The sequence below is a fragment of the Carlito syrichta genome, unplaced genomic scaffold (assembly GCF_000164805.1).
Source record: "Carlito syrichta isolate Samal-C Ts95f unplaced genomic scaffold, Tarsius_syrichta-2.0.1 Scaffold289991, whole genome shotgun sequence".
NCBI classification, from domain to species: Eukaryota; Metazoa; Chordata; class Mammalia; order Primates; family Tarsiidae; genus Carlito; species Carlito syrichta.
The window spans coordinates 695,389-708,628 of record NW_007234087.1 but is presented as its reverse complement, the minus strand read 5'-3'; the positions used below and the strand labels follow the sequence as shown (position 1 = coordinate 708,628).

The 13,240-nt window shown below is 32.9% G+C and overlaps 1 protein-coding gene across 1 annotated transcript; it reads right to left on the bottom strand.

Annotated features, from left to right (window-relative positions):
- Positions 1 to 1,270: 1,270 nt before the first annotated feature.
- CHMP2B (charged multivesicular body protein 2B) lies at positions 1,271 to 12,917 on the bottom strand. Its single transcript, XM_008054392.2, has 6 exons — positions 12,852 to 12,917; positions 10,176 to 10,272; positions 7,030 to 7,224; positions 5,003 to 5,105; positions 2,561 to 2,667; positions 1,271 to 2,357 (listed from the first exon to the last, which is right to left on the bottom strand). The coding sequence occupies exons 2-6, from the start codon at positions 10,179 to 10,181 to the stop codon at positions 2,247 to 2,249; spliced, it is 522 nt and encodes a 173-aa protein (XP_008052583.1). The 5' UTR covers positions 10,182 to 10,272; positions 12,852 to 12,917; the 3' UTR covers positions 1,271 to 2,246.
- Positions 12,918 to 13,240: the final 323 nt, after the last annotated feature.

Here is a 13,240-nt window from a genome sequence, read left to right as displayed (position 1 = left end):
TTTCATCTGGTAACAAAACGTGGCATTGGGTTGCTTCCCCTTCAGGAATAAATACTCTTCTATTCTTTCTGTTGTCAACCTCTTATTTGAATACAACTGTTAGTTTTACCAAAACAAAACAAAAAGCTAGGAAAAGCAGGGTTTTTAAAAATCAATATTACCATTAAGCTCAACCTATTAGAATACTCATTTCCTATTTTTTAAGGACCAAAAAAAAACCAAAAAACGATTTTCTTTTTAGCATAGGATAGCACCAGATCCTCATATAAATGTAGCCAAATCAGGGTGACTCTCCTCTTTCTTTTGGGTTCAAACGTCTTCTGTGGTATCCATGTTTGGCCGAAATCACAGCGGACCATACGTTTAAAAATAAAACTTAATAAATGCTTAGTCTCTGGAAATCTTAAAACAGGAATTATCAAATTAATTTAGTGTGAAACCACCAATTCTTAGGCTTATTACATTCACAAACATGTCTTAAACTAACTGGTAATTCTTTAAAAGACAGTTTTTCTGTTGTTAAAATGTAAATGGCAGAATTATCTAGTGTTTTATCTAGGAAAATAATTTTGAAACTCATTCTGAAAAATTACCAAATATGCATAAAAATTTTAATTTTAGTGAAGCCAAAAACAGTAAGAGATAAAAATAAAAAAGGACAATAGTAATAAATCTTTATTGAGTTTTTTTAACAAAATAATTTTTAAAAACAAAAGACCCCACATGTAAACAAGAAAAGTAAATAAGTTAGATGACGTTATTAGGTACATCCAAGAATCAAAACATGTTCTGGTAAACATTCCATCATCCAGTAAAATGTTTTGATCCATTACTGTTCAGAGAAACTATGTATTTAATACTATCAATAATGAAACCTCATCTTTGAACTTTATAAAATGGCTTAGGAAAAACTATAAAGTTTAAACTCTGTAAACTAGAGTTCAGCTTTTCATTCCTCCCAGCAATCTATATGTCACGTTTACTAGTGCTAAGATGTATTTTACTTTGCCAACATTAGCCCAAAATGTCCATCACCCCAAATGAACCAGGTTATGCATGCCTCATCCAGAGGTTTTATGTGGAATGTGTTAGAACCCACATATTATAGCATCATGTTTCAAAACTAGCCTAATCCTAAATTCTATTTCTAACTAATCTGGTACTCCATTTTCTCTCACTCTGTATACATACATTAAATACCATAGCAACTTTACTTTAAAAAATACTAATACACATTTAGACAGTACTTTCAAAAAAAAATTACAGCTTATTTGCCAAAAAATGTTACTTTTTATTTTAAAAATTTAGTTCGAGTATTGTCATACTAGTAGTACTTAACCGAGAATAATGGCTTCAATTTAATGTTCGATATACTTAATACAGTTCTAAATTAAACAGATTACATTATAATTCATATGGAGAAAATTTCACTTCTTAGAAGGCCAAAATTTACTGTTTTATTACTATCAAATGTTATTAGTTCGTTTTCTGTTTTTTTGCTAATTATATTCAATTCACTTTAAAAGCTTTAGAAAAGAGCCTGGATAATCTTCAGTGTGGCCTCAATTCTAGTTTAAAATTTATTTCTTCTCTGCCAGTCAAAATAATATAAAGATGTGCACAATACGTCTGTGCTGTTTTAAGGCAGGTGCCAAGCACATTTAGAAAGGTAATAAACTTACCAACTAGAATGTTCTCCCAAAGGAAAGAAAAGAAAAGCTTATGACAGTTTTTGTTTAAGACAGATGTTTAAATAGCACTCTTCTTTAGATCATTTAAAAATAATTTGGTAGCTGAACTGCCTATGGTCATATCACATAAACGCTACAAAAGACAAGCCACAGATACAGAATTAATGATACACTTTTAATATTTTTACAAGTCTCTTTAAGTTGGTGCCCAGTGGCGTTTAACAAGGTGTTTCTATTCAGTGTAAAAAGATTTAGAGCATAAACTGACACTAAGTAAGGAATATAATTTCTCTGTGCCATGCAGAAAAGAAGTCAACTTTTTACACATCATCACTTCTCAATAGTTCTCATTAAAATCCAAACTGTTCCCATTTTTGCATCATTGTCATTCTTTGGCAAAAGATTCAAAATAGCCATGGGTTGGAAAACAACTGTTCACTCGTGGTCTTTATTTTTTGCAAAATAAATGTGTTTTGTAAAAGGAATCTGTGCTGTGCCTGCTTTATCCTACATATTTATAAGTAGGCAAAAATAATCTTTTAAAAAATTTTTTTATTAATCTACTCCTAGAGCTTTGAGCTGCCGTTCGATCTCTTCATCGGAGATTGTAGCCTTTGAAGTGGAGGCAGAGGGTAAGCTTCGGGCAGCCGATGGAGCCTTGGCCATCTACAGCAAACAAAGGAAAAAGGAACAGTATGTGTGTTAGCAATGTCAGGGATAGGACACAAACGGTATGCCGTAAAGAGGTCTAATTTATTTTTGAAACAAATACAAAACATGCTCCTAGAAGTATAAACGACTTAAAACAGTTAAGTGACAAAAGTGGTACGCAGAAACTATTTCCAACTGAGAAGAAAAGATATTCCTACCTTTCCAGAGATTTCGATTCCAATTTCATCCAGAACTTGATTGACAATATCTTGGCTTTCTTCTTCATCATCAGAGCCATCAAAGATGTCATCAAGTGTATCATTGACTGGGGAATGAGGGAGAGGGACCAAAGCGGTTACTGTCAAACAAATTTCAGGCTCGTTTACATATTTAGAATCTAGCCCACCTATATGTATATATTTTACATATTACAGAAGGCAGATTTAGTGAACAAAAGAACTATAAAAGTCACTTTAAAATGTAAGTGAAGTATACTGACAGATGCATTTTCGAGCCACTAAATCTGGAATAATGTTTACTTCAACACAAAGTATTCTATAGTAAACAAATCTACTCTGATTTTTTGAAAAATTACATCTCACTGACCAAAACTATTGATAGTCACAGCTACAGGCTTAAGATTTTTAAATATGATTCTACAAATCGTATCCATTAAGCTAGTAGCTGTTAAACCTAACCAGGGAAGAATATGTATAATCTTGTTAATATCTGGGGACAATTTACTCTTTTTATACCTATAATCATATTTTTAAACTCCTTAAATTTACAGTCAAGATATAGAGAGAATATTCTAATGAAAGCTAAGGGTCACTATTTTACCAAATTTGCCCAGAGAATGATGCCCAGCTTAACAGGATTATGACTGCTAGAACCCTTCCTTACTTCCTTTCCTTCCCAAGATGTTTACTGAAAGCAGTCCGTAAGGTGGTGTCATGCTGCATTGTGGGCAGAGTCTTTGAAGGCTTGAGGTTATATCTTATTTACCTTTGAAACTGGGAACCTAAGTAGCTGGCATGAGATACAAATATATGGATGCACAGATGGAAAAAGATGAAGATTTCAGTTAGTTTCTACTTGAGAACAAACAAAAATAAACAGACTGTGGCAAATGGAAAAGTAGGGGACCATGAAGTTTCAGAGGGAACTGGGAGGCAGTCACATGTGAAGTGGTCCTGGAGGGACATGTGACCCTGGTGATCTAGTCAGATACTACTTTATACACTAAAACTACCAAATGCTATAAACTAACATGCTAGCAGATAAGCAGAGCTAAATCAGCATATCCTACATAGTTGTAGAACAATTAGAACACACGTTTTCAAAATAATGATGCCACCTTTTCATATATAATATACCTAACGATTCAGTGTTAAACAGGGTGCTGTGATGGGTCAGTCATTCATTAATGATGAAATAAACATTGGCGTAATCTTTCTGGGAAGAATTAGTAGTATGATCCAAAGCCCTTATAAAAGTTAATATTCTGGCCAGGAATGGTTGCTCACACCTGTAATCCCAGTACTTTGGGAGGGAGAGGTGAGAGGATCACCTGAGCCCAAGGGTTCGAGATCATGCTGGGCAACTTGGTGACACCTCGTCTACACAATAAATTTAAAAAATTCGCTGGACATGGTAGTGCGTGCCAGTAGTTCCAGCTACTTGGAAAGCTGAGGCCTGAGCCCAGCGGGGTGAGGCTGCAGTAGCCATGATCATACTACTGCATTTTAGCCTGAACACTTAAACTTAGCTAAAAAAAAAAAAAAGTTAATATTCTAAAAAGATTTAAGAAATTTATTCAAAGTAATACATAATCATATTTCTCAAAGGATTATCAAATATAATGAAAACTTTAAAACAAACTTATTGACCAACGTAAGAATGTTTTGATTAGGGTATACTGATGCTTTGTGATATTAAAGATATTTTTATAAAAGTCTACAGAGAAGACTTAATAAGGTCATGAGCACAGGCTTATGTTATACTATTATGTTTTTTTAAAGGCAGGATAAGACTCATACATGTAACATGATCTTACTTTTACAAAATATGAGTCAACACAGGAAATAAATGTATAACACTAACAGTAACTACATCTGGTTGGTGTGATGATTTTTATATGCTCTGATTGTTTGTAGTCTCCCTGTTTCCACCATAACATGTAATTCATTTATATTCAATAAGAAAAAAAACTAACAGCAAATGACTCCTGTGATGAGGAAGAAAAAAACCCCAACAAGAAAAAAGGAGATTCATTATCTCTACCTCTAACAGAAACAGATCTTCTGTAGTATAAAAAGTCAACATGACTGTGAAACTACCTTACTTATACCACAAAGAGCTATTTAAATCACAAGTTGGCTTTTGTACAGTCATCAATAAAGCCAAACTGCTGAAGCCAATGTGTAATAGAAATATGGCATAATGTATTTTATAGTTTTTCTGCAGTCAAATGCTAAGAGAATTTTGAGCCTTACATGCTGTTAATTTAAAGATACATTGATGCTACAATATAAATATCTCTGAGGTTGCTCTATTAGTTTTTTGTTTCATCTTTGATGATACTATGAGATTGCTAGTAAATAAACTTGGCTAAATAAAGATGAGAAAACTATACATTCCTTACAACAGATTAAACTTACTCATTTCTTCAGTCATTTCCATCTTCATGTTTTCCTTCTGGAAATTCTGCATTGTTTGTAATGTCTTTTGTGGATCCATCTTCTTGTTAACAGCCTGCATTGTCTTTAATTGTATTGAAAGACTCATGTTAGTGCCATCATTCTGAAAATGTTACTACAGGATAAGTCAAAGGGAACATATACAATATAGACAGACTTTTAAAAAACAACCAACAACAAAAAAGGAGGTTCATTATCTCTACCTCTAACAGAAACAGATCTTCTATAGTATAAAAGAGTCAACATGACTATGAAACTACCTAACTTATACCACAAAGAGCTATTTAAATCACAAGTTGGATATCTTTTAAAAGTCATCCACCCTGCCATAACCAGACAGTGTTAAGTATTCTAGGAAAAGAGTGAAATAGTCATTGAAAACCATCTGCTTAACATCTGTATAATGAAGACCAATGTGAAACGCCTCATTAAAATAATAGGGAAAAGTATGTAATACAAAATATTGTCAAAATAAAAGTCACTGCTATTCAAATAGAGAAATTAAATTTACCTGTTAGTGGCAAGTGGGCAATGTCAATCAATTTTTTAAAAATTTTAATTTAATGTATGTAAAAATTTTCATCAAATTTTTAATGTCAAAATTAAAAAGAATCAGAGGATATACTAGCATACATACTTAATCGATTAACACATTTAAAACCATGGTCTAAGAAAATAAATAAAGCTGAGTTTTCAAAAATTATGTGGAAACAATTACTTTACATTATATACTCACAACTTAATTCATTAAGAGAGACTAATGCTGACTAGTATGGCCACGATTCATCTACAAGTGTGTGCTACATACCTACGCTTTGGTTGATGAGAGGCAATATACAGGTAGTTGCACCTTTCTGATTTTTTCATTGAAATTTTCTAAGTTACCTTTCCTATGTTTAGATATGTTTAGATACATAGACACCTACCATTGTGTTACAACTGCCTACAATATTCAGTACAGTGCACTCTGGGAGCGACAGGCTACAATATACAGCCTAGTTGCGTAGAAGGCCAGACCATCTAGGTTTGTGTGAATACACTCTGTGATGACCACATAACTGCAAAATTGTCTAAGGATGAATTTCTCAGAATATATCCCTTTTGTTAAGTGAGGTTTGACTGTATTTATATACCTGCATATAGCATTTTCCTAATAGGCCTTGTACTTTCCTCTGTGGCTTTTTTTTTTTGCTCTTCATATCCACACTCCCTCTACATCTAACACCTAGTGGGTTTTTTTTTAATACCTATGCCTTCTGTGTGTTCAAAGATCTGCACAGTTCACAAAGTTTAGCACAGGCTGATGTATATAGTAGGTAGTTTCCTACTGAGAGATATCTTAAGCTCCCTGTAATTAAACTAAAACTTGTCTTAAACCGCTTTTGATAACTCGCAGCATTTGACACATACATCAAGATGTTCATTATTTATTAAATGACTGACAGACTCAGACTTCCTTAAACTCTAAAGTAAAAACATTGATATTGTGTGTGTGTGTGTGTGTGTGTGTGTGTGTGTGTGTGTGTGTGTGTGTGTGTTTGTATGGAGTAAGTTAAGTTCCAGAAAAATACTGATAAATCCTTCTGACAGTATTCATGCATCCTTCTGGCACATTCATAACAAGGAATCAAGAAAAAGTTATTACTTAAAAGTAGTCAGAACTTATTGCTTAATGAAATAAACTCAAAAATCTACTGACAACTTGAGGGGAAAAAAGCAAATACTTTTTAAAGTCAATTTTATAAATTTAGAAGGTACATAAGAAAATTGAAATGTTCTAAAACAAAACATTTTGTTATTAAAACATACAAGTAAAGAATCTAGAAGCATTTACCTGGATTATCTAGTATTATAACTCATTTTACTAAAAATTACATACACTGTATATCATATATATACCAAGAGTGCTTTTAAATCTGATTTGAATATAGATACTTAAGTATCTTTGATAAAACTACAAATATATGGATATAAAGGCTCCCACTTACTTTTGCTGTGGTCGACATTGCTCCAGCCATCTTCATTTGGGAATTCATCACTTTTGTTTGTGTACACATAGATGTGACCTTTGAACTCACAGCAAAAGTTCTTGTTTTCTGCTTCCGTAGATGTACAAGCTGTTTGGCTAAAACTCTGCAAGCTTCTTTATTACCAATCTTAGCCATTTTCTTAATTTCTAGTTCCTAAGAAAGGAAATAAAAGGAAGAGAACAAAATCACTGAGGAGTAGCCCTCCATAACTTATTTCAGAAGAATAGATCAAATATACAAAATATACCCTCTCCCCTGGTCATAAAGAGGGGACAAGTCTACCACGAAGTCATAGAGAGAAAGAGTGGTCTGAGAGGATAATTCTTTCCACATGTTTACATGGAAACAAGAGAACTAGTACCTTCATCCATATATACAAAGCAAGTCTACAAAACGGTGCACACATCAAGCCGAAAAGAAAAATTTTCTTAAAAAAGACTTAATAGCTGGGCTCAGTGGCTCAGCCTGTAATCCCGTGCTTTGGGAGGCTGAGGTGAGTGGATTGCCTGAGCCCGCGGGTTCGAGACCCATTTGGGCAACTTGGCGAGACCTTATCTCTACAATAAATCAAAAATTAGCCAGGTGTGGTAGCACGCGCCTGTAGTTCCAGTTACTTGGGAGGCTGAAGTGGAAGGACCGCCGGAGCCCAGCAGGTCGAGGCTGCGGTGGCTGGGAGTGGCCACTGTACTCTAGTCTGGGCAACAGAGTGAGGCTCCACCTCAAAAAAAAAAAAAAAAAAAGACTTAATAAAAAACAAAATAACAAATAGGAAAGAAAGAACAAACAAATAAGAAAAATGTTGGTGGGAAACAGAGCAAATAAAAGAACAACGTGGTAGATTTAAAAATAATACAGGTAATTACATTAAATAAATAGTCCACCTTATACCTCAATTAAAAGGTAGACTATCAGATTAGATTAGAAAACTTACCCAATTATATGTTATCTCAAGACACGAACTTTAAATATAAACATAAAACCAGGTAAAATGATGGAAAAATATATAATATATCAATACTTAAATCTACAAATCTGGAGTGGTTATATTAATATCAGGCCAAATAAACTTGAGAATAAGAAATATTAGCAGAAATAAAAGGGGTATTTCATAATGATCAGGGAATTAATATGTAAAGATATCAAGACAATTCTAAAGGTATATGCACCTAATAAAAGTGCTTCATAATATATAAAGCACAACAGAAGAACTCAAAGGAAAAATAGACATAATTAGCATAAGAAAGATCAACAACTCCTCTCAAGTTATGAGTAGACAGAAAATCTGTAATGGTACAAAGAGTCAAAAGAACACTATTACTGACTTGACCTTACATAAGAAACTCCATTGCTGAAAGCAGAATATTCATTCTTTTCAAGTATACACTAAACAATCACCAAAATATTCCATGTTTTGCATCAGAAAACAGAGCTCAATACATTTTAGAGGACTAAAACCATATAACATAGGTTCTCTAATCACATAAAATTAAACAGGAAATTAACAAAGAAAATATTGAAGGAAAATCACAACTAAGCAGAAATTTTAAAACACAGTTCTAAATAAGCCATAGGTTAATGGAAAAAAGTCACTGAGAAAATGAACTTAATAAAATGAAAATGCAACATATACAGATTTGTGATTTTCAGTTCAAACAGTTCTTAGAAGAAAACATATAGCATTAAAGCCCATATTTGAAAAAAAATGAATATCTCATGAGCTTCAACATAAAGTAGAAGATAAAGCAAATGACAACAAAAGCAAAAAGAAACAAATAAGATAAATAAGAAATTTATAAAGTAGGAAAGAAAAACTAGTGCAGAAAAATCAATGAAGCCAAAGCTATTTTATGTATATGTATATAAAAATCAATCAAATTGATAAAACACTAGTCAGGCTGATGAAAAAATCAACAAGACAAATAAAGAACATACAAGTTGCAAATACTGAGAATACAAAGGTCATCACTTTATGCTATAAAGTTGTTAAAGAATTATAAGGGAGTATTATAAACAACAATCTATCATTAGATTTCAAAATTCAGTAGAAAGGACAGATTGCTTGACAGACTTAAGCTATCAAAACTCATTCAACAAGACAGACAACATAAACCACTCTATATCTATTTAAAAACCAATGTATAGTTTAAAAACCTACTCACAAGGAAAGCTTCGTTCACAGATGCCTGAACTGATCCTATCACACATTTAAGGAAGAACTACATACCTTTCAGTAAAGTAAAAGTTGTGTGACCCTTGCCAACTCATGCTATGAGGCCTGTATATTACTCTGATATCCAAATAAAAATACTACACAAAACTACAAATCAATTATCTTTCATAAACATAGATGCAAATATTCTTAAAACTATAGCAAGTTGAAAATATTTTCAAAAAAATACATCATTATCAAGTGAGATGTAACCCAGGAGTAAAAGGTTGATTTAACTTTTGGTAATCAGTCAGTATACTATACTAACAGACAAAAGAAGAAAACTATACAATCATTTCAATAGATGTAAAAATACCCTAACCAACCAACTAACCATTTGGCAAAACTGCTTCCTGATAAAAACTGTCAGTAAACAAAATAAAAAGGAACTTCCTCAACCTAGAAAAGGGCACCTACAAAAGTCTATAATTAATATACCTAATTGTGACAGACTGCATGTTTCCTCCTAAAGATCAGTAAAAAGATAAAGAAGTCTGCTCTCACCCATCTACTCAACATTGTGTGGAAGGTTCTAGTCAGTATAAAAAGGTAAGGGAAAGAAAAGAGCAAAAGGTTTCAAGATTGGAGAAGATGATTTAGTTTTATTTATTCATGATGATATGACTATGTAGATATCTCATGGCATCTTTCTTCATAAATGAAATTTTATGAAAATTACAGGATTCAAGATAAATACACAAAAATTTAATGTATCTATATATCTACTAGCAACAAAAAATTAGAAGTTGAATTTGTTCTTAAAATATCACTTAGCATCAAAAATTTGAAATACTTTAGGGATAAATCTGACAAAACAAGTACAAGACATTTATACTTACAAGTACAAAACACTACTGAGAAAAACTACAGATCTAAATAAATGAAGATATAATACCTTCATGGGCCAGAAGATTTAGTATTGTTAAGATGTTAATTCTTCCCAAATTGGCTTACATATTCAATGTAATTCCAATCAAATCTAATCTTTTTCACTGAAAGGAAAAAACAAATAGCCCCATTAAAAAGTGGGCAAAAGATATGAATCGACACTTCAAAAGAAGATATACAGGCAGCCAACAGACACACGAAAAAGTGCTCAGCCTCACTCATGATCAGAGAAATGCAAATCAAAACCACATTGAGATATCACCTAACCCCAGTAAGAATGGCCATCAGTAATAAAACAAAAAACAACAGATGCTGGCAAGGATGTGGAGAAAAAGGAATGCTTCTGCATTGCTGGTGGGAATACAGACTAGTACAACCTCTTCCGAAGACAGTGTGGCGATTCCTGAAAGAACTAGAAATTGACCTTCCACATGACCCAGCAATTCCCCTATTGGGAATATACCCAGAGGAACTCAAATCTTTCTACAAAAAAGACAGCTGCACACGTATGTTTGTTGCAGCTCTATTCACAATAGCAAAAACATGGAACCAACCATGTTGCCCATCAAAACTGGACTGGATAAAAAAATGTGGTACATATACACAATGGAATATTATGCAGTCATAAATGAGGACAAACATATGGACTTTGCAGCAACTTGGATAGATTTAGAGTCAATCATACTCAGTGATCTATCACAGAAGAAAGAACAGAGTACCATATGCTTTCACTCATAAGCAGACCTTGAACAATTATTATCATACTATAAGAAAGGGATGGGCAGTAGTGGAAAACTATCAGGGGAGGGGGATGGGATTGGTAGTTGAAGGAAACTGCTAGAGGAGGGAGGGGCATTCCTCATCAACAAGGGTACCTGTATAATCAACGTTTGTATTGTACCCCACATCTTTATAATAGAAAAAAATAAAAAATAAATGAGAAAGGGTGAAAAAAATTGACAAGTATACTCGAAAAGTCATATTTACAGTTAAACAAGTACCTAAAATAGACAAAAGAAGTATGAAAAAAGAAATACAAAGTTGAAGGTTAATGCTATCTAACTGTAAGACCCACTTTACAGTAGTAATGAACACACTGTAGTAGTGGCTTAAGAATAGTGACATTAATATAGATCAATGGAATAGCATGAGCCTAGAAGGACATCCACAATTAAAAAACATAGGAGAAAATGTTGGTGACTTTGGATTAGGCAAATATTTCTTAGGTAAGACACTAAAAGTACTAACCACAGGAAAAAAGCACAATGAATTGCACTTGATCAACAAAAAAGCAACAAAAAAAGAACATTTTGTTTCTCAAAAGACATATAGAAAAATGAAGAACATGACCAAGAACTTCAGAATATTTCCAAAACATACACTTACTAAAACACTTATATCTAGAATATATAAATAACTGCTACACCTAAATAACTAAGAAAACAATTTGATGGAAAAAAAAGGGTAAAATATTTGAACAGATCCTTTGGCAAAGAAGATATGTAAATGGAAAGAGGTACATAAAAAGATACTCAACATCATCAGTGATTAAGGAATTTTAACTTAAAATGACACTCTACAACACACCCGTTAAAATGGCTAAAACTGAAGACTGTCAATTCCAAGTATGTTGAACAATTGTTAATTCTTATACATCGCTAGTGAAAACAGAAAACATTACAGTCACTTTTCAAATTGTATAGTGCTTTCTTATATAGCTAAACATATCTTTACCCTATGATCCAGCAAATTCACTCTTAGGAATATACCCATGAGAAATCAAAATATATGGTCAAACACAGAATTCACTTGAATGTCTGCAGCAACTTTATAAAAAATAACCAAAACCTGGAAACAACCCAATGTCCACCAGCTGACAGATAAATTGTGAAACATTCACACAGTGAAATGACCCTCACCAATAATAAGTAATTAATACTGATCCACATAACAACAATGATTAACCTCAAAATAATTACGCTGAGTAAAAGAAGCCAGTATAAAAAAAAAGTTCATATTATATGATTCCATAATGCAAACTAACAAACGATGGCAGACCAGTTTTGCTTCACTGGGGAGAAAGAAGACAGGATGGGTAAGAGGGAATTTCAAGGGCTTAAGGAAACTTTGGGAGTGATGGATATGTTCACTACCTTGCCTGTGAAAATGGAGTTTATGCATATGTCAAAACCTTTCACATTGCACACTTTAAATATGTATAGCTTATTGCATGTCAATTATACCTCAGTAAAGTTGTTTGTAAAAGTATATGCATTGTCACAGACACAATGATCTTTAAAGTATCAAGTAAGACATCTACAAGGTAATGTAATTTTTTTAATAACCCTTCCTTGTTTTCCATGACTATTTTATCGTTGCTGTTAACTAACAAAAAGGTGGTTCTGTCCGCCGTCATATTTCTTCCTAGGCATTTATGACTTTCACAAACTGAAGAATAACTGACTCTATAATCAGCAGACTATACAGAATTCTTATAGAAGTTGGCAGAATGACACAATAAACCAAGGTAAGCAGAAGAGGCAGAAAGTCATTAAGTGCTGTTTCTTAGTCAAGTAAATCACTTGCCACCTGCCATGTGCCTTTTTCCTACTTAGCTAATTATTCCTACACTAATTTCCAAATTTGTCTGAAAAGTTACACTGAAATTTAATGTTCTACTCACCAGCTGTTTTTCTTGTTTCTCTAGAGCTGCTCGATCTCTGATTATGGCCCTCTGTGTACCACGTAACTCTCGGTTCTGCTCCTTTATGACATCTAAGAGAAGCACAAAAGAAACCGAAATGTATGGGCTGTTAACATTTTCAATACCATTTAAAATACTGGACTCACAGATCATGATTAAAAAGAGAAACCTAGATTTACTATATGTTAAATTAAAATTTTTATTTCAATTTAATATACTAAAAGAGTTAAATATTAAAATTTAGATGACAAATATTAATTATATAAAGAGCTGACAGAAAATGAGTACAAATATGCTAAGTCTGAGATTTAATCAAAAGGGTATATTAAATCACAGTAAAATACTCCCCTAGAGAACTGATTAGGATA

Coding starts and splice junctions, on each gene's coding strand:
- CHMP2B (XM_008054392.2), bottom strand. Junction 2,668..5,002: donor GGAAATGACTGAAGAAATGA/GTAAGTTTAATC, acceptor CTCATTCCCCAG/TCAATGATACACTTGATGAC. Junction 2,358..2,560: donor GAATCGAAATCTCTGGAAAG/GTAGGAATATCT, acceptor TGTTTGCTGTAG/ATGGCCAAGGCTCCATCGGC.